This window comes from Salvia hispanica, chromosome 2 (assembly GCF_029641045.1).
Source record: "Salvia hispanica isolate PSC_SH4W2 chromosome 2, Shi_PSC_v1, whole genome shotgun sequence".
Classification (NCBI taxonomy): Eukaryota; Viridiplantae; Streptophyta; class Magnoliopsida; order Lamiales; family Lamiaceae; genus Salvia; species Salvia hispanica.
Window position 1 is genome coordinate 61760805 of NC_142693.1, and position 24421 is coordinate 61785225.

Below are 24421 nucleotides of genomic sequence, written 5' to 3' on the forward strand. Positions count from 1 at the left end.
CCACTTTCTATATTTAAACCTCGCTGTCTTGACTAAAATATTTAAATATTTTTTTTATCTATTTTATTATATTTAATAAATTCACCTAAAATCTCGTGTCATTCTTTTGGTTGTCAGGTGTTTTCTGCAAGGGGTTGAGGAGTTCGGGATGAGCGACTGGAGGAGCATTAGTAGGCATTATTTGAATGGGCGGTCGACGGCTCAAGTGTCGAGCCATGCTCAGAAGTTCTCCATCCGTCAAGCGGCGAAGAAGAAGGATGGAATGAGAGCTAGCATCCACGATCTCACCACTGTAGAAGAATGTGATGCTATACTAAAAGGAAAAATGAAGTTATACGATGCTACTACTGCTGCTTCTGCTACACCATCACCAAGCTTTGATGCTTATCCTTTCTCTCCTGCTATTGCTATTTCTACTGCTAATGTTGTTAATGATGCCGATGTTTATCCTTTGTTATCTCAAGGAAGATCAAACGATTTTTCTACCGCTGCTGCTACTGATGTTTATGCCAGACCTTCATCAAGCTTGATCAATTTCGATGATTCTAATTTCTCTCAAGGAAGATGGAACGATGCGGATGCGGGTGCTGCTACTGCCGTTAGTACTGATGCTTATGCTAGAGCTTCACCAAGCTTGATCAATTTCGATGCTCCCGCTTTCTCTCAAGGAAGATCAAACGATGCTGCTTATAATGCTACTGCTGTTGATGTTGCTAGAGCTTCAGTACCAAGCATGATCATTTTCGATGATGATGCTTCCTCTCAAGGAAGGGGACAAGGATCTTCACCATTCAATTTTAAATGATTCTGAATTTCTAGCCTATTTAGGGTTTAGCTTGCTCCAATGGAGTACTATCTTATTTTTATTGTCTCTTTATTTTATGTAGTGTTATTACGTAGGAGTAACTCTTGTTTGTCTATTATAAATTGTTTTATGTTTTGCTTATTCTTCACAAATTATTACTCCTTAGTCCCAAGGAAGATGACCCATTTCTTAGGCGGCACGAGATTATATGCAGTTATATTTTGTGTGTTAAGAGGAGAGAGTAAAGTAAAAGAGAGGGAATAAAGTAGAAATAAAGGTGTTTCCATTTTAAGTAATGGATCATCTTAGTTGGGACAAACCAAAAAGGAAAGTGAATCATCTTCAATAGAACGGAGGGAGTATTTAATATTCAATTTTCCATATCTAATTTTCAGACTCCGTAGTCTATTATTTGTCCAGGGATTTTACATTCGATACTAATATCCATTAATCAAAGCCTGTTGCTAGAGTTCACATTCGCCATTACATGTCCATTAACGATACTGTCATTTCTAGAATAAAATAAATATTTTTTGCCAAAACGTATAATTGTCATATAATTTTATAATGTTCTTCCCCAAATCATATTCTAATGGTCATATTCATGACCAAAGTAGACTTCCATCTTAAATTCTATTTGCATATGAAAAACTAACACATTTCAATTTTTATTCACCAATGAAAAAAACTTGTGAGAGGAAATAAATTTCAATTAAAATACAAAGAAAAAAAGTAACATAAAAAAATACCCAAAAAAATTGAGGAAGAATTAGTTAATGCGGGTATGACCGTATGACTGTGGCTATTCGAGTAAGCGTTAAAACCCTGCGGTTTTTAGCTCAGAAATCATGGTGAAATCCGTCATCGGAGATGAAAATCAACTCAAATTGGTTGAAGATCGCCTCACTCGCTCCGCCGTCCCGTCTCAGGTATCCAATTTCTTTGATTTTATGCCAACCAAATCATGAATAAACCTCTTAGTTATTACTGAATTGAAGCACGATTCAAAATCCTTTATAGTTTCATAACGCATTCGCGTTTCGAATCAATTGTCCAGATAGGGCTTGTGATTGGGAAACTAAATTCGAAGCTGGACAGAGGATTCGTGTATGATTTGGTGCCCACGCCGCCTAATGATGCTGGAGAGCAGCCATGTTCGGTTATTGACGGCGCTGGAGCTGTCAGCAAAAGTAAGAAGAAGGTGCCGTCCAAGGCCAAGTCTCAGTCTGAGTCCTCGTCTCTCTTCATTGATCACGACTGGGTGTTCGAGCACGCGCGCCAGGTTCAATTTGTGATTTTGAAATCTTAGATTTATCCTTCTGCTGCTCATATTTGTCTGCCTCATGAAATTGTTTATCTCGTTTTGTGTCGATGAAGTTAGTATTGGTGGATTATAAGTTAGAATTTGGCTGTGCATCATAATTGATTAACTGATTTTGGACTAGTTCTGTGTGAAATCTATGAAGTGTATATAAGAATTGTTTTAAGTACATGTTGCTTTATTGATGCACAATTGATAAGTGTCTCTTTCTTAGTAACTTATGAACTATTTTGGCTATGCTGTATTAACCATCTCATAATCCACTCTTTTTTACAAGGACTGTGGATTCTTTCATGCTTCAGTGTTGCTTTACTTTGACATCCATTTGCTTCCTCATGCAGTTTTGTTTCCCGTTTAGGTCTCAAGAATGCTATTGGGTGGCATGAAGGTGGTAGGCATCTACATATGGGTCAGTGAAAGCCTATTCAAGAGCTCAACAATCACACTGTGCCAGGTTCTCATCTTCTTATTTGATACTAGTATTTATTCGCATAGTGAGTCTCCAATTCTATTAACTGTTCTATATGGGTTCGTAGCACTTTTAATTTTCTATTTACGATATAAACTATGTTTCATAGTGATGGTTTGCACCTGGTTTAGGTCAAACGATTTTCAAGTTTTTACTGGTGGCCTTTTCTTTTATTTTGATGGGGTGGTGAAGGAGCACACACCAATACACCATGATATATGTGAAAAATATAGAGCACGTTGTCTAGTAGGACTTGGGTGAAGTATAAAATAGACTCTGGATCCACTTTTGGGAAAGTAAAGTTTGATTTAGACAACATGGTGTCATTAAGCATTAAGTTATTCATCTTCTAGCTATGCAAAAACTGTGTACATCTGCAATTCATTAATGAAATTTCTACAGACTGTAATAGGAGTTGAACAAGCAGCCTCTACAATGATGGATGATGTAAATGAAAGACTGCTACTCCATATTAGTTACAGCCCTTTGAGGTACCCCCATGACCATTCTCTTCTCTCTGATGTAAAGGCCTGGACTCCCAATACATATTAAATACCTGACACTTTAACATTTCAGGTGGACATGCCGAAATTGCTCTCTGTCAGCAAATAATACCTCGGGCAGTCTTTGGCCTTGTGATTTCAAAACAGGAAAAATATTAGGTTCCCTCCAAACATTCAGATGCATGCACAATTTTGATTTAAGGTGATCTTTTGTTTGCTTCACCTTTTTTCTAAACATGTTGTGTTTGGCTTGTGAGTTACTTTCCTGTTACACTCCATTCAAAGTCACTGAGCCCTTTCTCTAAACTTAATGGATGATGAAATCGGGGGCTTTTTAGTCAGATCTTATCTGGCTAATTGTGTGGTTTTGTGTATGTGGACATAAGGAAATTGACAACATCCCATCATCACTTCGTGTCTTCTATTGAGAATTTCCACCCAATGCTTGTTATATTGGGAATTGGATTGTGATTCAATATTTAAAACAAAACTCATATATAGACTTTTAGGGGTTGTTTACCTTTCATGCTTGATAAGGTTAGATGATTGTCTAATTTGTCACCAATACTAGGATTTCTCCAATCCTACCTTTTCAATGGGAAGAGAATCAAGAAAAATTAGCTCAAATGATAGGAGTTATCACCGGCCTTGAATGCCCCATAACTCTATTCCTTCAATGTAAACAAGGCTCTAAGCCTCTAACTAATACTATTTCTATCTATCTAGGCTAATCGTCAAAAGTAAATGCCCCCTTACTGAATTGACTGAAGTATTACCTGTACCAGCTTTAGTTACATGAGATTACAGGTTCTGTGAGTATTTCTCCAACACTTGTACGATGACATAAAATAGTGATCTGAAGTCTGAACCATAAGGTTCCCTAATGTGTCTTTATGTTCATGCCATATGAGTTTGAGCTAAAGATGCTTCCTCGATATATTAAACAGTACCCTGACTTTAGAGCATTTAGATAAATTGTCATCAAGCATAAAAATATTTTTGAGGAATTATACGGAATTAATAGAAAAGGAAAGCGATATAGTGAAAAAAAATAGATACTAATAATTAAAATTTGACTGTTGCTGTAATATGAACTCTAGGTGCAGGCTATTAACAATCTTCCAAGATCATCTATTTTTAACGTTATGTTTGGAAACTGGTTTCCTATGCTGTCTCTCCTATTTTATTCTTTTTTAATTTTTTTTAAAGTTGGTCCAGTTTTCTGCTTCCTTGCCATACGACATGTTTTCTGAAAGATTGAAGTAAGTTTACCTATTGGCTGATGTGGTTAACTGCTGCACTGCCACCATGCTTAATATTTTTGTTTATGTGTTAGTAGTATTTATTTACATGTCTTTAGCTTGTTTCTCTTAGGTTGCCGATACCTCGTGATGATGGATCAGACATTAAAATATTTTCTGATGCCCTTCGTAATGAAATAATGGTTTGTGCCAAGGAACTTAAAGGTGTGAAGGCTTTGATTGATGGACAATTGGTAAGACCACTGAAACTTGTCAGTTTACATAGTGATGATAATAGATAGCTGCAATACTGTGATGCAACACCAGCTATAATATCACAGATTTAATACGAAGTCCTTAGGAAATTGATCTTGGTAATTTCACATCCAGTGTCTTTGTTAGACCATACCTAGAGGTTAGAGACAAGTGCGATCTGTTAAGTTCAAGTGCCATCTCTTAGCAGTTTTAGTGAGGATGGGATTAGGTTAATCCTCAGCTCTCTCTCTCTCTCTCGACAGGGCTTGATCAAACAACTTGTTTTTTTATGGGCTGTGCAGTTGTAGTAGTTTATTATCCTTTGGGTAGTTCAATATTTTATTTGCCACTTAATGTGTCTGTTTATGCTGTTATTTTATAGTCTAGAAATAAAATTCAAAAAACAGATGTCAAATTCTTTCTTCCTGCCCTTTTCATTACCTAGGTGGCAGGTGATGATCTAAATTTAACAGATGGTTTTCATGAAGTTGAATTTCTTCTCCCTTTCATGCAAGATAAATACTTAGAAGGTGTGATTTAGCTCTCTACCTATGTGTTGAACTTTGCATTTGTCTTCATAATGATTCTCCTTGTCAATAAATCTTCTTTTCCTGTGAAGCTTGTAACCAAAAAGAGGTTCTTGGTGTTCTTCTACTTAGAGGCTCGGTGTGTTCTCTGTCATACTTGAATTCAAAGGAGCCTGTTTCACAAGCTTTAGTTGATATAAAGGTGACTTTCATCTCTTTGTACACATTAAATTTGTTCAAGTATTATTTATGTGCAACACCACCAACATTAATAATGGATTATTAGTGTCATTTTCTTGAAGTTTCCATAAGCCTTCCACCATACTTATCAGACTCCATAAGTTTCATTGGAGGATATCAAATATCAATGTTACTGCACTGATAAATTTTAGGATGATGCCAATGACTTAAAATTGTATTTGGAGCTTGGAACCAAAAAAAAGTGAAAGTTTGGGTAATTTTTTCTGTTAAGGTTTAGAACACTCTAACTATACAAAGGTCTGGCTCATTAACAAAAAGTGTTTATGCGTAGCTGCTTTTTATTACTCCTTATTCTTTTGATATCTCATCATTCTTTATCATATTCAATCTTTTTATGATTAGGAAGACATCATCAAGAGCTTGCTGAGTAGACTTGATATAATGTGTGATGAGGCTGAAAGAGACATTGAATCAGTGACTGGTGGTGATCAAGGAACAAACAATCTCTCATCTGAGGAACACATAGCAAACTTTGACCTTCAAGCTCAAAGGTATTGTGGTTTTAACCTCATCATGATGTTTTCTCTTGTTTTTTTGCTCCCATGGATGAAGCCTTTATTTATACTGAACAAGTTTTCCGTCATTTATTTCTAACTAGAAGCTTGTTTTCATGATTCACCACAATGCAAAACGATTAAGCTTAAAAAGAAACTTCCAAATTGCTTTTGTTTTGGATAGTTGGTTTAATGCTAAATAATTGTACAAGCCAAAATAATCAAGTGTCATGCTTCAGGGCATGATACTGAAATTTCACACTGGTGCAGAGCCAACTTTCCCTTATTATTTGGCTGATGCCAATAAGTAATTGTCAAAGTCATCATTCTTCGTTAAAAGTTGATTTCGTGAAATAAAATCAACAAAACTATTAGGGTGTCAAAAACCTTATAAAATTAATTGAATGATACTCGTCGTTATCTGGGTTTGCAAGCAACATTTGGACCCTGCAACTGACGGGAACTTTTGGATGTCTGTCTGGCAGAAAACAGTGCAACCTTTCGTTTCCTCGAAGAGTGTTTGTTCCATGGCTGGACGGCGCATACATATGTGATTATATTCAGTCAAAGGAGACATTGGAGGTATGCTACTCATCGCATGCATATATAATGAGATATGCTGCTGACTAACATGCGTTTTTGTTGCTCGTCCCTCGCCTTAACCCCTGGGAGAATAATATTGTAGTTTTGAAGCAACTAATTTTAGTTTCAATACCTTTCTCTCTCAGGTTCTCAAAGACCATTGTGTGGAGTTGATGTCAGTGGAATTCCCAACAGACTCTTCCGAAATTCTGGAGCCTGAATCAGAAGCCCCCGCTGTAACAGCTTCAACTGGCAAAACCTTTTGGAATGTCGCAACTGACCATTCATCACCAGTTGACCCTCATAAATCAGTCTCGAAGACTAGTAAACATGGGAACGGAAGACCAGCCAAGACAGCCGACTTCGTTGTATTGTTTGCTATCTTTTTCCTGCTAGTTGCTATTGTAGTATTTAATATTACAGGGAATATATAGTTTAGTACAGTCATAGGTCAAAACCCTTGGCAATGAATTGAGAAAGCAGACTAGTATCATATGTTTTGTAGTACTTCTTTTATAACTACTGATACGATAGTATGTTTATTTTACAATTATTAATCTATGTTTTTTTACAATTATTAATCCATAAATTGTATCATAATAATTAATTTTAATGAATATATGTGTATACGAATTGTTTTAAGATAAATAGATAGTGTAATAATCATACAAATTAAATCAAATCAAATCAAATAAATTGTCCGAAATTAAATACATTAATAAAAGAAAAAAATAGAAAATCCATAAAATCCAGCCATAAAAAAAAAAAAAAAAAAAAAGAAAAGCTTAAGTGAATTTTATATTTAGAATTCAATATTTCTACAAGGAAAGTATACCGAACCTTGTTTTAGAAGCAAGGATATTGAAATAAAAACATTCCTTATGGAATATGATTTAATTTTGGTAAGTACATAACTCCTCTCTCTATATGGAGCACATTGAGATCCATAATCAAATTACAATATGGAATTGCAAAAACTGAAGTTCTCCTCCGGCAGAAAACCGCCGCTGCATCCCGGTCCACGGTGGTGGGACCGGCGCTGGATCGCCAAACAACTTCGCTCAAACAAGTCTCACATTATGATTAAGTCCACATTTTTAGGGTTTTAAAAGTTGGTCAAGTTTAATTACAAATTAGAAATGGTAGACTTGTGGTATGACTTTGAGTTGCTTCTTGATTTGGCTGAATTTGTGCTCACCAAGTATCATTCTAACCTTCACGAACAACATTCTTCTCTATTCCCAAAGGATACTAAATTACCTTTCTATCACCTCAAACTAATGGGCAAAATCTTCTCTGAACAAGTCCAGTTTGCTTGTGCCTACAAGGTTGCTTGGTGGCCATTTGATTTTACATCTTATCTCGTTCGGTTAGTACTAAAAAAGCTTCGTCCCGACACAACTCGTACGCCCGGGAAGAAACTCAAGAGACCGCCACGCCTTTGTGTTGATCATGGCCCCTTGCCGGTTGATGTTGTTGCTAAGAAGAAACTCAAGAGATCACCGCCCGTTTTTGAGATTCGTCGTGATGACCCGATGGAGATTGATGATGCTGATCATACGCCCTCGGCCTCGAACGAGAAACGCAAGAGACCGTGTGTTGATCATGATGTTGATGCTTTACCGTTCAAGAAACTAAAGATCAGTTAGAATGAATGCCAACATCTTACTCACAATCTGTATTGCTGTATTTTTGTAGTAATCACAATTTGTATTTAATTTGCCCTTAAATAATGTACATAAACTGTTACCGGCATCTTGTGTTTGATAATTATTTTCAAACCAATATATAACAACTTAGTATATTTGATAGATTGTCTTCAATTCAAAGTTGTTTTTGTTTATGAGCAATATGATTTGTTTAAAAAATCATTGTGACCAAGAATTTCAATTGTTATATACGGAGTTAATTGGCACAATTTATTAATGCTTATAAAACTGTGTACTCCATAAAAAAGGATTTGAGATCATATCTTTGATACGTAATGTAAGATGGTACATTCCCTAATTATTTTCACATTTTAATTAATTAATTTAATTTAATTGCCGCTGATGTTGATTAAATGTGCAATTAACATTTATTCTGATGGTGATCCTCGTAGTTTGTTAAATTCATTTGAATTTCTGAACACGACTTATATATATGAACAAATAAATAATGCAGACATATATTATTATAATTACATTTTACAAGAATAAAAATCTAAAAATTATTAGATAATGCGATGAAATAGAATAGATATAGATTTGAATTAAGAAAAATAGATAGTGTAATTATCAAACAAATTAATTCAAAATCAAATAAAATCAAATCCCTCTCACCATTTATAAAATCATACTCCCGGATTCTCTCTCTCTCCAAATTTTATATGAAATCAGTATTGGCTTATGTCAAAGCGATCCAACTTCTCTTTCCATAACACCCAAAATTTTAATTTATATAAGGAAAATATGTCGATAATTTATTGCCTTATTGAAAGTGGTTTAACTTTGGAAAGCCCTACAACTCCTCTCTCTATAAATAATAGCCATACCATGCCATGCCATCATCTCTCGAGAATGGAATCGGAAATCAAATTCTCTGCGAGAAAACCGCCGCTGCGTCCCGGTCCACGGTGGTCAGACGATCGGCATTGGATCGCCGATCAACTCCGCCACGAGGCTCAACACGTAAAATCCATAGCTAAGGCGTTTGTAACGGTTGTCAAGATTGAGCACAAGCTGCCGAAAGAGTGTTCCTACGACCATGAGTGCGTTATCGATATGGCTCGGTTCGTGCTCACCAAGTTTCGTTCCACGCCATCCGATAAACGAGACCGATATGATTCATCTTTACTACCAAAGGGGACTAAATCTCCTTACTATTTCACCTATGCCGCTTCTAAAATCTTCGCACTGATGGTTCAGTCTGTCTGTAAAGTCAAGAAGGCGTGGTGGACGTATGATTTTAGCGATGATCTCGTTCGATTGGTTAAAACTAGGCTTCAGGAGACAACTACACCCTCCAAGAAGAAGCGCGAGAGACTGCGACCCATTTTTGGCCCGAAGCGGATTAATGCTGCACCCTCCAAGAAGAAACGCAAAAGACCACACGTTTGCGTTGATCATGGCCCGATGACGGGTGATGATGATGATGATGCTGATGCTGTAGTGTTGAAGAAACTAAAGATTAGTAGATGTTGATCATAGAATGCCATGGCCTTAATTGTATATTTGTTGTCACCAGCCTTAAATAGATAGATAAATTGTATACCTGAGTACATCTTGTCTTTGCCAATTATCAAACGATGAGACAAAATCGACTATTTAGCTTGTAATGATATCATTGATATGCACGTGCAAATTAAATAGTGATTTTCTGCTGAAGTTTTGTCTAATCATAAATAGTGGTGGTAGAGTTTAAATAACTTGAGCTACTTAAATTTGAATTCCTACTGAAAAAAATCCCCAATAACTTAACCATGTTCAGGAAAATTCACAACCAAATTTCTTGTCAATCCAAAGCAGCCATCAGTTTTTCCCAACGTTGTCTTCGCTAGGAGCATCTGTCCCGTCTGGTATTTTTCCTGGGAAATTAGTTTTCGAGGAACTTGATGCAGCCATACTGCAACAGTAAAATGAGAGTGAGAATATTAAACCGTAGGGAAGAAGAAATAGGTATGTTAATCTTGTGTACTTAATAATACCTTCTATCCACAAACACCATTGATCGAAGTTCACAATTGTTGAATCTGCACAAGTAAATCAGTTTTGTCTTCTTTGATAAGTTTCATATCAAACTTCAACTTGTAATGCATAATGAATCAACATAACAAGAGGTTGGCAAAAGACAATGCAACATAACATCCTACATTAGCTTTATTTGATATTAATATGTGAATTTATGATTGGACACCCCAGTTATCAGATGATGTGCATTGATTAGGAAACAGAATAACGAAAAAAGAAAGACTTACGGTCTGCAGATCTCTTCCTTCACAGGAGGCTGGCAGTCATCTCCATATGCAGTAAGGGTATGAAGTAAGAATCCACTGTGAGTAACAATAGCTATCTCAGACTCCTCCCGCGTCCACAACCTGCATCATGTTCGAGAATTAGTCATATATCGTTTCTCATTCTTTTATAAACTTAATAAACTAGTCCTGGAAACTTGATTGAGAATCAAAAAGTTTACCAGTTCAAGAACTTCTGGCCTCTTTCAGCTACTTCTTCATTAGTTTCTCGAACATCTACAGTCCAGAGAGTGTCCTCATCAGTTTCTATCTGAAGATAATCAGAAGGTATACAATAAGTGACATGATGATATATATGAAAACATGGGATAATTTAACTCTTTTTCTGGCTCATTTGATGAAGAAGAAAGAAGACCGGACAATTTACTTGCCAGTGAAAAATCAATAGCAGGAAAGAGAGGCTTATACTCAGTTATGTTCTTTCTCTTGTCACACCAGTGAACTCCCTGCATCAGTTCAATACAAACGGAAAGATTAATGTGGTGTGTTCGTCATGAACCAGAGAATGGCGGTTAACTTCACTTGCATTTCAATAAATGTGCCAAGGATACAGGCTTCTTAACCACCAGCATAAAACTATATGATAAGTATATACCAGTTTACGTGATGTTTTAACCAGAAATCTTACATTTAAGTCCAGTTCTACATACTTTCACTCCCAGAATCTTGGTCACATATCTTGGATAGGATAGAAAATTTAGTTTTTCAAATGTTCAATGTATGCTAAAGTAGGATGATAAGTGAGGAAGACAATGGCTGCACTAAATAGTGCACTAGATTAATAAGGAGAGAAAAAATCTTCTACCACCCATCGCCACAAGATGAAATGTGGGGAGAACTATCCATTTTTTCTCAACAAATCTCTATGTGCAGTTCAAGATTTTCTTTATACTTAAAATACCCGTACTTCAGAAAGACTAATGAAAATATGTAATTTTTCATCCTTTTTCCTATAGAAAGGCCCTTTTTCCATAAATCTCAGAGCAGAGTGATGCAAAACTTTGTCACAAGATAGAAAATCACTTCAAATAATTTAAAAACAAAACACTTCTATTGCTTCTCAAGTACTTGAATGCATGAAGAAAGCCAACTGTACTCCCTTTTAAGTATCCTGTATAACAGAATCATATACAATGTGTCCCGTGATATGCAATACGAGAAGAAACACTTAAAAACCAAATAATACTTGCACTGGCTGGAGTTGCAGTTATAAACGTCACACAAGATAGCAAGAAGAATAAAATGAGACCAGATTATTATTAAATATATCTGAGACTTCAAACACTTTTAGTAAGTTACCGCATACCCAATGCTCTCGACAAAGTTCCATTGCCACAAATGGCGGGGCATTTAGACTTGAAATTGCTGAACGATCGCTCTCCCCAGCATTTTCTGTCATTAGAGGATCGGCATTGATTCCATCATCAAAACCTCCGCCACCAAAAACCCCAACAGCAGTTTGCATTGTCCTGCAATCAACTTGCAATGTCAGTGATTATTCAGATGATGTACATAAAGATCAACACTTACTACTCTACTGGTTCATAACTAATAACCGTTGAACAAAAGAAACTAATCAAAATGCCTTCCAGAATACGAAAGCTACTCGCTAGAGTTATACAATTCTAGGACCCATATATTCAGCAACAAAGTATCTGACGAAAGTTTCATATTAGTATAAAGTATAAGAGACCGGAGAAGAATCATAACTTCAGCACACTCACCTTAATAGAGGGGAAACAACTACTAATTCAATCTTCTTTGAAATACCTTTGGAATGGACATGCTTCCGCAGATTGTCTACCTGTATGATGTGTGTGTGAAAAAAGTCCGTTGCTTCTTTTTTTAAAGAAAAGAAAACGTATGCCAAGAGCTTTGCACTTAGTATGAAAATTCCTTCGATGGAGACGGTTAAAAACTTAACACAAAAGTACACAGGTTCTCATTACAAACATATCCTTTCTAATTTTCCTACTAAGCACACAATTAATATGATATGCCATCAATTATTACCTGTTGCCATCCAAGAGGGGTAAGTGCTGCATCAAAAAGCTCTGGGGACATGTATGCACTGTGGTCCTTTTCTCCAGCCACATTGTGGAAACCTTGGGCATGTCTCACCTACATGTAAGAATATGGAGTGAATCCAAATTATAATTCTCTAGTCTCTAAAGTTCAGAATTTATCTTAACGAAAACAGCAAGAGAAAGGAATCACCGACCAAGTGGATAGTCTTGCAACGGTGCAAAGGATACATGCCTTGGCCTCCTACAGCATCCATATCTACAACGATGAAGAAATTATATACATAATGACAAAAATATGCTTGAAGAAACATAGGATATTACTTTTCACAATTAATCTATCCTCTGGATTCTCTGAAAAGATCAATATCAAAATGGTATGGTTTGAGCCTCCATGACTAACTTTAGTTCAAGTAACAACTATTCTTCTTCTCTTACTTAGACACAATTCATTAGAGCACCTTACATGCCTGCTTAAGCATCAATGACAACAGATTTAAAGCAACCTCCTCATATGAGCAAACTTTCATCCATCAGATTATTATACTATAAATTCAAAGCAATTTCAGATGAATGAATAACCAAATTTCAACTAAGTTGACTAAGTTGAAAGAAACTATCTTAGCAAGTTACATCCAATTGCAACTATCAAGAGCAAACCGAGATATCTCGGATATTAGAAATTTAGAAGAGAGTTCTGTCCACAGAAAATGACTAGACAATATAAACAGAGATCTGAAATATGTAAAAAATTAATTGAGAATTTCCTTAACAATTCAAGGTTTATCCCCTGCATACCAACATTTTCCTAACTTCCATCTACGGAAGAATCACATAAGCTTAACCACAAATCTCATAATTCCATCGTCAGCTCAAATAATGCTAGTCACTCTCATGCTTCTTCCTGCTCACAAATATACAATGATACAAGCGCGGAACATTTCCGATCAAATATGTAGCAGATTAGCTATCTCGATCCGTACATAACACGCTTCAAATCTGCAAACGAACCACAAAATTCTAGTCGCACAAAGTAAAACTGCATCCCGCGAAAAACTGGCAACTACTTGAAATTATAACTGAATCACAAAAAATTCAAAATTGGAAACGCAAAGCATACACATACAGCAAACACATGGTGTGCGAATGAGAGAGAGATACCAGAGAGAGAAGATGAAGCGAGAATTGAAAACAGTGGAGTGTGATGAAGAAGAGCAACGGCGCCTTGTTTGTTTGTTTGTATTTATTTATTTTTATCATTTTTCTGAAAGCATGCGTCAGTTTCTGCTTTTGTTTATTCGACGTCGGTTGGTTACTTCCTCTCTCTCTCTCTCTCATCTCTCTTTGATGTGTGGCATTTGATCACGAGATTTATTTAGCCATTTTGAGCTATATACCATCACCATGACCAAAATAGAAATGATAAGAAACGTGAGATATAAGAAGATTTGCCTAAAGTAAAGTAAGAAATGCATACTTCATAATATGATAAAGTTCAGATGAGAGTTTTTTTATTAGATAAAAAATGAGGCGGAAATGCTATCCGACCAAATTTGAGAGAATTTGGATGGGCCATAAAGAATAATAGAAAAAATTTCCTAGTCATGTCATACCAAAGTGGCAATATGACATGGTATGTCTTACTAATAAAATTTTGACATGTGAAAACATTTAATATATCACTTTCAACTATATAAACTATAAAAGTAAACTATGATATTATAATAAATTTGTTTGCACATTATGATAGATGGACTATATATAACGCTTGAGGAGCTCCATATTTTCAGAATTTTAATTTAATTGATACAGCATATATATTCATATATTTACATTTTCATAATAATTTTAAATAAATGACTATTTCCTGCAACAATCATCTATTATAGTACTCCATATTTTTATCATAAAAATTTATGAAGTTTTGACATGATACATTATTATGATTTAAAGTAGTGAAATTTAGGTCATCTTATTATTATTATTAACTATTTGTATATCTTAACCTAACAAATTTTCATTTATATAGTTAATGTGCAATACTAAAATAAATAAATAAAGAATTACATTATATAATTATTCATATAGACGATTTAATTTTTGGCATTCAATGCTAATAAAATTTAATTATTACTTTTGAATTGTGTAGATTTTTGCATATATGTATCCAAAAAGAATTCTTCAAATCTTAAATGGGGTGCAATATTATTTTAACACTCACTTGACTTTTTAGACGATTATTCATTTTATTATCAATTGTGTGCGTGTATATCTATATATTTTATGAGTATATATGATTTTTCAAATTGGCGTAGTTTCCATAATTTACAATAATACCTTTTTCTTTAGAAATAATAAATGTATTTCCATAATTTATGCATCTAGTTGGAATGTAGAGGGAAGTGAGAGTTTATAAGTTTCCACATGTCAAAATTTTATTAGTTGCCACTTTAGTATGGCATGATTAGGGAATCTCATAACACAGGCTTACATGATAGATTAACTATAATACCAAACACTTGGAAATAGTTGTATAAATATACGTATCTAGGCATTACCAACTTATCAAACAGATCCTTAAAATATAGAAATATATTTGTGAAACATTTTTACCAACAAATGAAAAGGACATTGCTTTTGTAGTTACTACTTGAGATGGGACCTTACCAATAAATAGTTCCCCAAATGTGTGTGTATATTATGCATATATACACACACAACTAGAGTTAGTATTATGAACATTATCTTGTTTGGAGTTTGAAATACTTCATTCGTCCCATAAAAGATGTCATACTTTCTTTTTAGTTTGTTTCACAAAAGATGTCATATTTTCTTTTCTGAAAAAAGTTTTCTCTCACATGAATATAAAAATTATATTTTCTCTCTTTATTTAAGACATAAAACAAAACCTCATAAAATTCCATGTTATCTCACAAGGGAGTAATATTTAAGCAACGAGCATATATAATTTCATTTTAAGCTTGACAAACAACATCTAATATATAAGCATTATCTCATTTAGGTCGTAACAGACCAACATTACTTTAATATGGTGGGATACTGACATTTTGATGTGAAATATTGAGATAATATAGATAATCAATATTTTTAAATACTTTAGTTAAGTGATCTGTCATTTGGAAAGAACGACATAATATTTCGTCATTGTCCGGGCAGAATTTTGTGGTATAAAGACTAAAGTACTAGCTATGATGATTATGCTTGTTTTTCAATTTGTGAAGTTTAAATATTTTCTTCTCTTTCTATTTGGATTGGGAACTGTATAATTGTTAAAACTTGATAGAAACAAAGAATGATTACAAAATCGTTTGTTCAAACTTAAACGATGTTCCTCTTTGCAGGTAGTGGATTAAAGAATAATGTCAAATTAATACAAGATTCCGCGAATATTCGATAAGGTTCCATGCATCAATAAGACGTTTTACAACTGCATGGGCCCATATTAGTTGAGCATATAAAAAAATGTTTATTTATTTTATATGGGACATATGCTATAATGGTCGATGAACAATAAAATTAAAATACTAAGAAGAAGATGAATACAGTTCAGAATATCAAGTTACCAAATATTTCAAATTTATTGAATCACATAATTAAAGTGTCTATGAACTAGTGGACTTAGGACTATGTATTAAATATTGATAATTTTCCAATGGGCTTTCATTTAATGGGCTACACCATTATAGGCTCATAGCTTTTATTTTACACACTATAGCCTTTTATTTACTAGTAAAATATTTATAAATTACACTATTTTATCTCATCAAAATAAATAAGTAAGTCTATTAATGAGGCTATTAGTGAGTAAAATTAAGACATGTATACATTCATCCCTTAGTCGAGCTTATAATAAATGGTAGACAATAAAAATAAATTGTCTTTATAGTCAGTCAATTGCTCTCATATTTGTGTCAATTTATGTCGCATTTGACATAATGGAGCGATAGTATATTGGGAGTTATAAGCTTATCATTGTAAGGTAGATAACGAAAAATATAAAACATGCATGATTAATCCCCAAAAAGTCCATCTCAATTAAACTAAAAAATCGACGAACTGACTCACTATAAATTCAATCATCATTTAATGTCCAGTAGAATCTAAATAAAACTTTTCATTAAATTAAGAAGTTTTAAAGAATAATGTAAATTGTGATTAAAAAAAAAAAAACAGAAATGCAAAATCATGATTAATTCTAGAAAAAAAAGCAAAGCAACACCAATAACAATTAACTTATGAAATGATTAATGCCTTATTGAAAGTGGTTTAACTTTGGAAAGCCCTACAACTCCTCTCTCTATAAATACATAGCCATGCACCATCTCTCTCAAGAATGGAATCAGAAACCAAATTTTCTGCGAGAAAACCGCCGCTCCATCCCGGTCTACGGTGGTCAGACGATCGGCATCGTTCTCGATATGGCTCGATTCATGCTCACGAAGTTGATGTTGAACATAGAATGCCAATACCTTAATTGTAGTTTTGTTGTCACAATCCTTAAATAGATAGATAAATTGTTACAAGGTACATTTGACGATGAGACAAAATCGACTATTTAGCTTATATGCACGTACAAAATAGTGATTTTCTGCTGAAGTTTGTCTAATTCATAAAAGAAAGAGTGGTGGTAGAGTTTAAATAACTTGAGCTACTTAAATAAATCACAACTACACTTCCTCTGCTAGAATCCCCAATAACTTAAGCTAGTTCAGGAAAATTCACAACCATGCAGCCATCAGTTTTTCTCAACGTTGTCTTCGCTAGGAGCATCTGTCCCGTCTGGTATTTTTCCTGGGAAATTAGTTTTCGGGGAACTTGACGCGGCCATACTGCAACCAGAAAATAAGAGTGAGATATTAAACCACAGGGAAGAAGAAATCCATATTGCAGTTATGTTAATCTTGTGTACTTACTAATACCTTCTATCCACAAACACCATTGATCGAAGTTCGCAATTGTTGAATCTGCACAAGTAAATCAGTTTTGTCTTCTTTGATCAATTGCATATCAAACTTCAACTTTTGATGCATATTGAAACAACATAACAAGAGGCTGGCAAAAGACAATGCAACATAACTTCCTACATTAAGCTTTATCTGATATTAATATGTGATTTTATGATTGGACACCCCATAATTGAATATTGGACATGGATATTCAATGCCAGTTACCAGAAGATACGCATTGATTAAGAAACAAAATAACGAAAAAGAAAGACTTACGGTCTGCAGATCTCTTCCTTCACAGGAGGCTGGCAGTCATCTCCATATGCAGAAAGGGTATGAATTAAGAATGCACTGTGAGTAACAATAGCTATCTCAGACTCCTCCCGCGTCCACAACCTGCATCACATTCGAGAATTAGTCATATATCGTTTCTCATTCTTTTAGAAACTTAATTAACTAGTCCTGGAAGCTTGATTGAGAATCAAAAAGTTTACCAGTTCAAGAATTTCTGGCCTCTCTCAGCCAATTCTTCATTAGATTCTCGAACATCTACAGTCCAGAGAGTGTCCTCATCAGTATCTATCTGAATATAATCAGAAGTTATACATATAAGTGACATGAATTAACTCTTCTCTGGCTCATTTGATGAAGAAGAAAGAAGACAAGGACAATTTACTTGCCAGTGAAAAATCAATAGCAGGAAAGAGAAGCTTATACTCAGTTATGTTCTTTCTCTTGTCACACCAGTTAACTCCCTGCATCAGTTCAATACAAACGGAAAGATTAATGTGGTGTGTTCGTCATGAACCAGAGAACGGCTCTGTTTCCTTTACTTTCATTTCAAAAAATTACCAAGGATACAGACTTCTTAACGACCAGTATAAAAACTAGTAGTAATAATAAATAGATACCAGTATCCATGATGTTTTAACCAGAATTCTGACATTTAAGTCCAGTTCTTCATACTTTTACTCCCAGAATCTTGGCCAGATATCATCGATTGGTTAGAAAAAATTTAGTGTTCAAACGTTTAATATATGCCAAACCACAATTGTAAGTGAGGAAGACAATGTCTGCACTAAAATGTGCACTAGATTAGTTAAAGAGTAAGAAATCTTCTAGCACTCATCAATATAAGATGAAATGTGGGGAGAACTATCCATCTTTTCTCAGTAAATCTCTATGTGCAGCTCAAGACTTTCATTATACTTCAAATATACTACTGGTACTTCAGAAAGACAAATGAAAATATGTAATTTTTCATCCTTTTTCGTATAAAAAGGCCTTTTTCTATTGCTTCTCAAGTATTTGAACGCATGAAGAAAGCCAACTGTACTCCTTTTTAAGTATCATATGTGACATAATCATATACATAGTGTCGCATGATATGCAATAAGATAATACACTTATTTACCAAATAGTAATACTTGTACTGGCAGGAGTTGCAGTTATGAACGTCACACTAGATAGCAAGAAAGATACTCCATAAAATAAGACCAGAGCATCATTAAATATCTCTGAGACTTCAAACAATTAAGTGAATCATTGCATACCAAGCGCTCTCGACAAAGTTCCATTGCCACAAATGGTGGGGCATTGAGACTTGAAATTGCTGGACGATCACTTTCCCCAGCATTTTCCGTCATCAGAGGAGCTGCTTTGATGCCATTATCAAAACCTCCTCCACCAAAAACCCCAACAGCAGTTTGCATAGTCCTGCAATCAACTTGCAATGTCAGTGATAATGCAGATGCTGTAAATAAAGATCAACACTTAATACTCTACTGGTTCTTAACTATAACCACTCAAAGGTCTTATTTATTTTATATAGAAGAAAAATAATTTTTTATAACCACGATCAAGATAAATGACATGTATAGTGTACTTCTGGAACAAACCACTTTCTCCACTGATACAATTTTCTCCTTTCAATTTTTTGATCAGTTAAGTTATTAGTGAAGACCTGATCAAAAGAAACTACTTAAAATTCTTTCCCGAATACGAAAGCTACTCACTAGAGTTATACTACAATTCTAGAACGCATATATTCAACAACAAAGTCTTTGACGAAAGTTTCATATTAGTATAAAGTATAAGAGACTGGAGAAGAAGCAGAACTTCAGCACACTCACCTTAATAAAGGGGAAACAACTACTAAATCAATCTTCCTTGAAATACCTTTGGAATGAACATGCTTCTGCAGATTGTCCACCTGTACAATGGGTATGAAAAAGTCATTTTGGTTGCCTTTCTTTTGATAACAAAAGAAAACATATCAAAAAATATTGCCAAGACCTTTCCACTTACAGTTACAAGGATGAAAGTTTCCTCAGATGGACATGGTTTAAAAAGCATGAACATAAAAAGGAACCTATTCCAAATTCAGATATAACACACAATTAACATGATATGCCATCTATTTATGACCTGTTGCCAGCCAAGAGGGGTAAGTGCTGCATCAAAAAACTCTGGGGACATGTATGCACTGTGGTCCTTTTCTCCGCACACATTGTGGAAACCTTGGGCATGTCTCACCTACATGTAAAAATATGGAGTGAATCCAAATTATGACTCTGTAGTCTCTAAAGTTCAGAATTTATCTTAATGAAAACAGCAAGAAAAATGAATCACCGACCAAATGGATAGTCTTGCAACGGTGCAAAGGATACATGCCTTGGCCTCTTACAGCATCCATATCTACAATGATTAAGAAATTATATACATACTACATATTACATAATGATAAAAATATGCTTGAAGAAACTAAAAAGATTCTGTATCACTTTTCACAATAAATCTATCCTCTGGTTTCCTGAAAAGATTAATATCCAAATGGTATGGCTTGAGCCTCCTTGACCTTGACTAATTCAAGTAACAACTATTCTTCTTCTCTTACTTGGACACTATACATTAAACCACCTTATAGTGCATTGCTTAAAAGTCAAAATTAGGACTCTTAAGCAATTTTCATCCATCAGATTAGGACTCTAAATTAAAAACAATTTCAGATGAATGAATAACCAAATTTCAAGAGCAATGACTTCATCAAAGTCATATTTGGCAAACCATCTATAGAGACTTTATGTAGCTTTAACTGAAGAAATGGCATAATCCTTACAAACTAGTAGTCACCACAGCATAACAGAATCGACGAAGTTGAAAGATGCTATCTTAGCAAGTTACATCCAATTTGAAACTTTCAAGAGCAAACTGAGATTCTCAGACATTAGCAGAGAGTTCTGTCCACATAATAGAGATTTGGAATATGAAAATATCATTGAGAATAGCATCTACTCTGCATATATTCCTTCCATATACTTTTCCTAACATTCCATCTACAAATCTCATGATTAACCACAAATCTCATGATTTCGTCGTGAGCTCAAACAATGCAAGTCACTACCATGCTTCTCCCTGCTCTAACTTCACATACAAACGCGGAATATTTCCGATCAAAGCACACATATGTATCAGATTAGCTACGCCGATCCATAGAAAAGTTCAATCACGCTTCAAATCTGCAAACGAACCTCAAAATTCTACTCGCACAAAGCAAAACCGCATCACTACTTAGAAATCATAACTGGATCGCATAAAATCAAAATTGAAAACGGAAAGCGTAGAATACACATACAAATGGTGTGCGAATGAGAGAGATACCGGAGAGAGAAGATGAAGCGAGAATTGAAAACAGTGGAGTGTGATGAGGAGCAACGGCGCCTTGTTTGTTTGTTTGTATTTATTTTTTTTGTTTTTTTTTTCTGAAAGCATGCGTTAGTTACTGCTTTTGTTTATTTGACGTCGGTTGGTTGGTTACTTCATCTCTCTCGTGTATGGCATTTGAACACTAGGCAAGTGTTAGGGCTAAATTCGTCATTGCGCTTCTCATTTTCTGAACTTGATGCCATCACCATAACCAAAATAGAAGAACATCATTTAAATCTAGAAATGTACTTGTGAAACATTTACTAACAAATGAAATGGACATTACTTAATTAGTACTTTGGTTTAGGGGTGGGTAGGTACGGTATACCTTACCGAAACCACCATACCGTATACCTTACCTTAAATACGGCATGCGAAAAAGTCATACCTTTACCTTACCAAAGTTTTCGGTATACCGGACTTTGGTATACCTTATTTTCAATATGAAGAATTTCCATACCGATACCGTACCTCATTTTCGGTATACCGTACCGAACTTCGGTATACCTTACTTTTGCGATATACCTAACTTTCAACGTCAACTAAAATAGAAAATTAGAGTTTTAGAATATTATTTATATTTTATAATTTTAAAAATAAATTAAATATAATTTATTCATAATTATATTTATATTTCACAGTAGATTTTATAATTTTAAAATATATAAAATATATTTTATATATAATTGTGTTTATATTTTTGTGGTATATACCTTAATTTATGGTATATACCGAATTTCGGTATGGGGCGGTATACCGCGGTATTTGAAAATTCATACCGTTACCTTACTGGAATCTTTCGGTAAGGTATCATACCGTACCGAAAGTCACGGTATACCAAAAATTCGGTATTTTCGGTATTTTTTCGGTACGATAAGGCCGGTATTTCGGCATTTCGGTATTTTTCCCCAACCCTACTTTGGTTGTTACTTGAGATGGGACCATGTGACTTTGGGATTAATTTAAAATCGGGAGAGTTGTTAAGGAAATTTTCAACACAAATATGAAGTCGATCTATTAGCTTTAAATCCAAATACGATTTGTACACGAAACGAACTTGTTAACGATGCTATATACTAATATGGACGACATGATAACGGTACAAATCTGATTTATACAATTAAAATATGATATTACACGATAAAACCTAATATACACAATTAAAACAAGATATAATGATATCACATGATTAAAATAGAATATTATAAGATAAAAAAAGATTTTAAACCCGATTTAAACATGATTTAAACGAACTTATACAATAAAACTGAAGATACTTTTTAGAAAAAAAAATCATTAAATAATAATAATATTTTAATAGGTTACCCGAACTCAAACCGGAATTATCGAACGGTCAACTTGATAATAACACGTATCTAATAAGACTTGACTAAGACCTAGACCTATTAATTTTATATGTCATCGTGTCAGTGTTGAAAAATTTATAATCCTAATATGATGGGCACGGCTATAGAGTCTAATCATATAGTATATTGAAAAACTACTATATCGGACTTTTAAACGCCATCATGATCTCGTCGGAACTTCAAATGCTACTTCAGACTTCGATGCATCGAACTTCTGAGTAGCATTCGGACTTTAGAAAGATCATAACTAATTTATGATAAAAATCATCTAACATCTTGTCTACTACTATAATGAGTTTTGAACATTATCTTGGTAGCTAAATTTATAAACATCATCTCATCTGGATCTTGATATAGCAATGTAGCATCGCTAATTAACTTATAAACATCACCTCACCTTGGATTTAAATCAAGGAGATGGTGGCATTCTGATGTGAATCATTGAGATAATATAGATAATAATGAATACTGTGTTTTAAATAGAAAATATTCAAGTGCGACAAATTCTTACACGACGAAATATTCCGTCACTGTCCGATCAGAATTTTGTGATATACAGTAAATATGATTAATTATGCGTGTTTTTCAATTTGTAAAGTTTAAATATGTTTTCTCTCTTTCTATGTGGATTCAGAACAGTATGTTATTATTAAAATTGAAAGAAACCAAGAGTACTAAAAAAATCAATTTGTTAAACCATGTTCCTCTTTGTAAGAAATGGGTTAAAGAATAATGCCAAATTAATCACAAAGATGCCACGAATATGCGATAAATGTTAAATTTAAAGGCTACGCTATGGAAGACTCGAATCTAAGATCTTTATCTCTCTACCGTTTGGCTAACTCACACAGATCGATATGATTTTGGTACATAAAGAAGACGTTATACAACTGCCTGGGCCGCCCATGTAAATTGAGCATATCAAAAAAAATTATTTATTTTTTTATTTTCCCTTGGGACAGATACTAAAATGGTCGAGTAGCAGTAAAATTAAATAAAGAAGAAAATGAGTAGAATTCAATTCAGAATATTCAAGTTAATAAAAAAAGTTCAAAATATTGCATCAAATAATTGGGCTAAGTGTCCATGAATTAGTGGATTGATGTATAAATATTGAGTTTTTCTATGGGCTTCAGATAATGGGCCGACAAAAGGCGATTTTATAGAATCTATTGAATTATATTCTCCAAGCTTTTATTTTACTCAGTACTCTGTAGCCTTTTGTTTTCTAAAACAATTAAAATATTTATAAATTTACTATTTTATCTTATAAGCCCAAAGCTCCAACTAATATAGTATAATAATTAATCAATCATGTTTCTTTCCTAATCTCTGTAATTCTCAATGTTCGTAGTTTGTTCTTCCCAGCATTTGAAAAAACATTTGATATGTTCTGTGTTATGAATTGGGCATTTCATTATAGCGTTGTCAAACCCGAAATTGAAAAAATAATGACATAATGGAATTTATATATTTGAAATTTAATTTGGAGCTATGTGTTAAAATAGTAAACCTGTTAATATTTTGAATATGAGGCGTGACATTCATCCATTAGTCGAGCTTGAAATAAATGGTACACAAAAAAATAAGCTCTCATATAATATTGTGACTTAGCTTGTCGAAATATTAGGTAGATAACGAAAAATTTAACATGCATGATTAATCCCCAAAAGTCCATCTCAATTAAACTATATAGTCACCTAAAAATCGTCGAACTGACTCACTATAAATCCAATCATCATATTTATTCATATTGTGTCAAGTAGAGTATAAATAAAACATTTGAATAAATTAAGAAGTTTTAAAGAATAGTGTAAATTGTGATATTTTTTCATAAAAACACAAAAACGGGGATGCAAAATTATGATTAATTCTAGAAAAAAGAGCA

The 24421-nt window shown here is 34.1% G+C and overlaps 3 protein-coding genes across 8 annotated transcripts; 1 reads left to right on the forward strand and 2 right to left on the reverse strand.

Moving 5' to 3' along the window:
• The first annotated feature begins 1563 nt into the window (after positions 1 to 1563).
• LOC125208014 (uncharacterized) lies at positions 1564 to 7032 on the forward strand. Its single transcript, XM_048107556.2, has 11 exons — positions 1564 to 1734; positions 1863 to 2087; positions 2485 to 2580; positions 2998 to 3086; positions 3172 to 3300; positions 4473 to 4593; positions 5040 to 5124; positions 5214 to 5323; positions 5725 to 5873; positions 6362 to 6458; positions 6605 to 7032. Exons 1-11 carry the CDS (start codon positions 1654 to 1656, stop codon positions 6890 to 6892), a joined length of 1470 nt encoding a protein of 489 aa, XP_047963513.2. The 5' UTR covers positions 1564 to 1653; the 3' UTR covers positions 6893 to 7032.
• A 2768-nt stretch (positions 7033 to 9800) lies between these two features.
• LOC125212591 (phosphoglycerate mutase-like protein 1) lies at positions 9801 to 13792 on the reverse strand. 2 transcript variants are annotated; one of them, XM_048112812.2, is made up of 10 exons: positions 13656 to 13792; positions 12692 to 12753; positions 12484 to 12591; positions 12195 to 12274; positions 11777 to 11939; positions 10842 to 10916; positions 10632 to 10720; positions 10414 to 10533; positions 10144 to 10188; positions 9801 to 10061 (listed from the first exon to the last, which is right to left on the reverse strand). In XM_048112812.2, the coding sequence occupies exons 2-10, from the start codon at positions 12749 to 12751 to the stop codon at positions 9968 to 9970; spliced, it is 834 nt and encodes a 277-aa protein (XP_047968769.1). In that variant the 5' UTR covers positions 12752 to 12753; positions 13656 to 13792; the 3' UTR covers positions 9801 to 9967. The 2 variants fall into 2 exon arrangements, with proteins under 2 accessions (XP_047968769.1, XP_047968773.1); XM_048112816.2 differs by lacking the exon at positions 12195 to 12274 and having other exon boundaries at positions 13656 to 13751.
• A 3183-nt stretch (positions 13793 to 16975) lies between these two features.
• LOC125201793 (phosphoglycerate mutase-like protein 1) lies at positions 16976 to 21264 on the reverse strand. Of its 5 annotated transcripts, none has more exons than XM_048100046.2 (10): positions 21122 to 21264; positions 20097 to 20158; positions 19889 to 19996; positions 19594 to 19673; positions 19015 to 19177; positions 18142 to 18216; positions 17956 to 18044; positions 17738 to 17857; positions 17435 to 17479; positions 16976 to 17344 (listed from the first exon to the last, which is right to left on the reverse strand). In XM_048100046.2, exons 2-10 carry the CDS (start codon positions 20154 to 20156, stop codon positions 17251 to 17253), a joined length of 834 nt encoding a protein of 277 aa, XP_047956003.1. In that variant the 5' UTR covers positions 20157 to 20158; positions 21122 to 21264; the 3' UTR covers positions 16976 to 17250. The 5 variants fall into 5 exon arrangements, with proteins under 5 accessions (XP_047956003.1, XP_047956006.1, XP_047956005.1 ...); XM_048100049.2 differs by having other exon boundaries at positions 20992 to 21158; XM_048100048.2 differs by lacking the exon at positions 21122 to 21264 and adding an exon at positions 21096 to 21114.
• Between the last annotated feature and the right edge of the window lie 3157 nt (positions 21265 to 24421).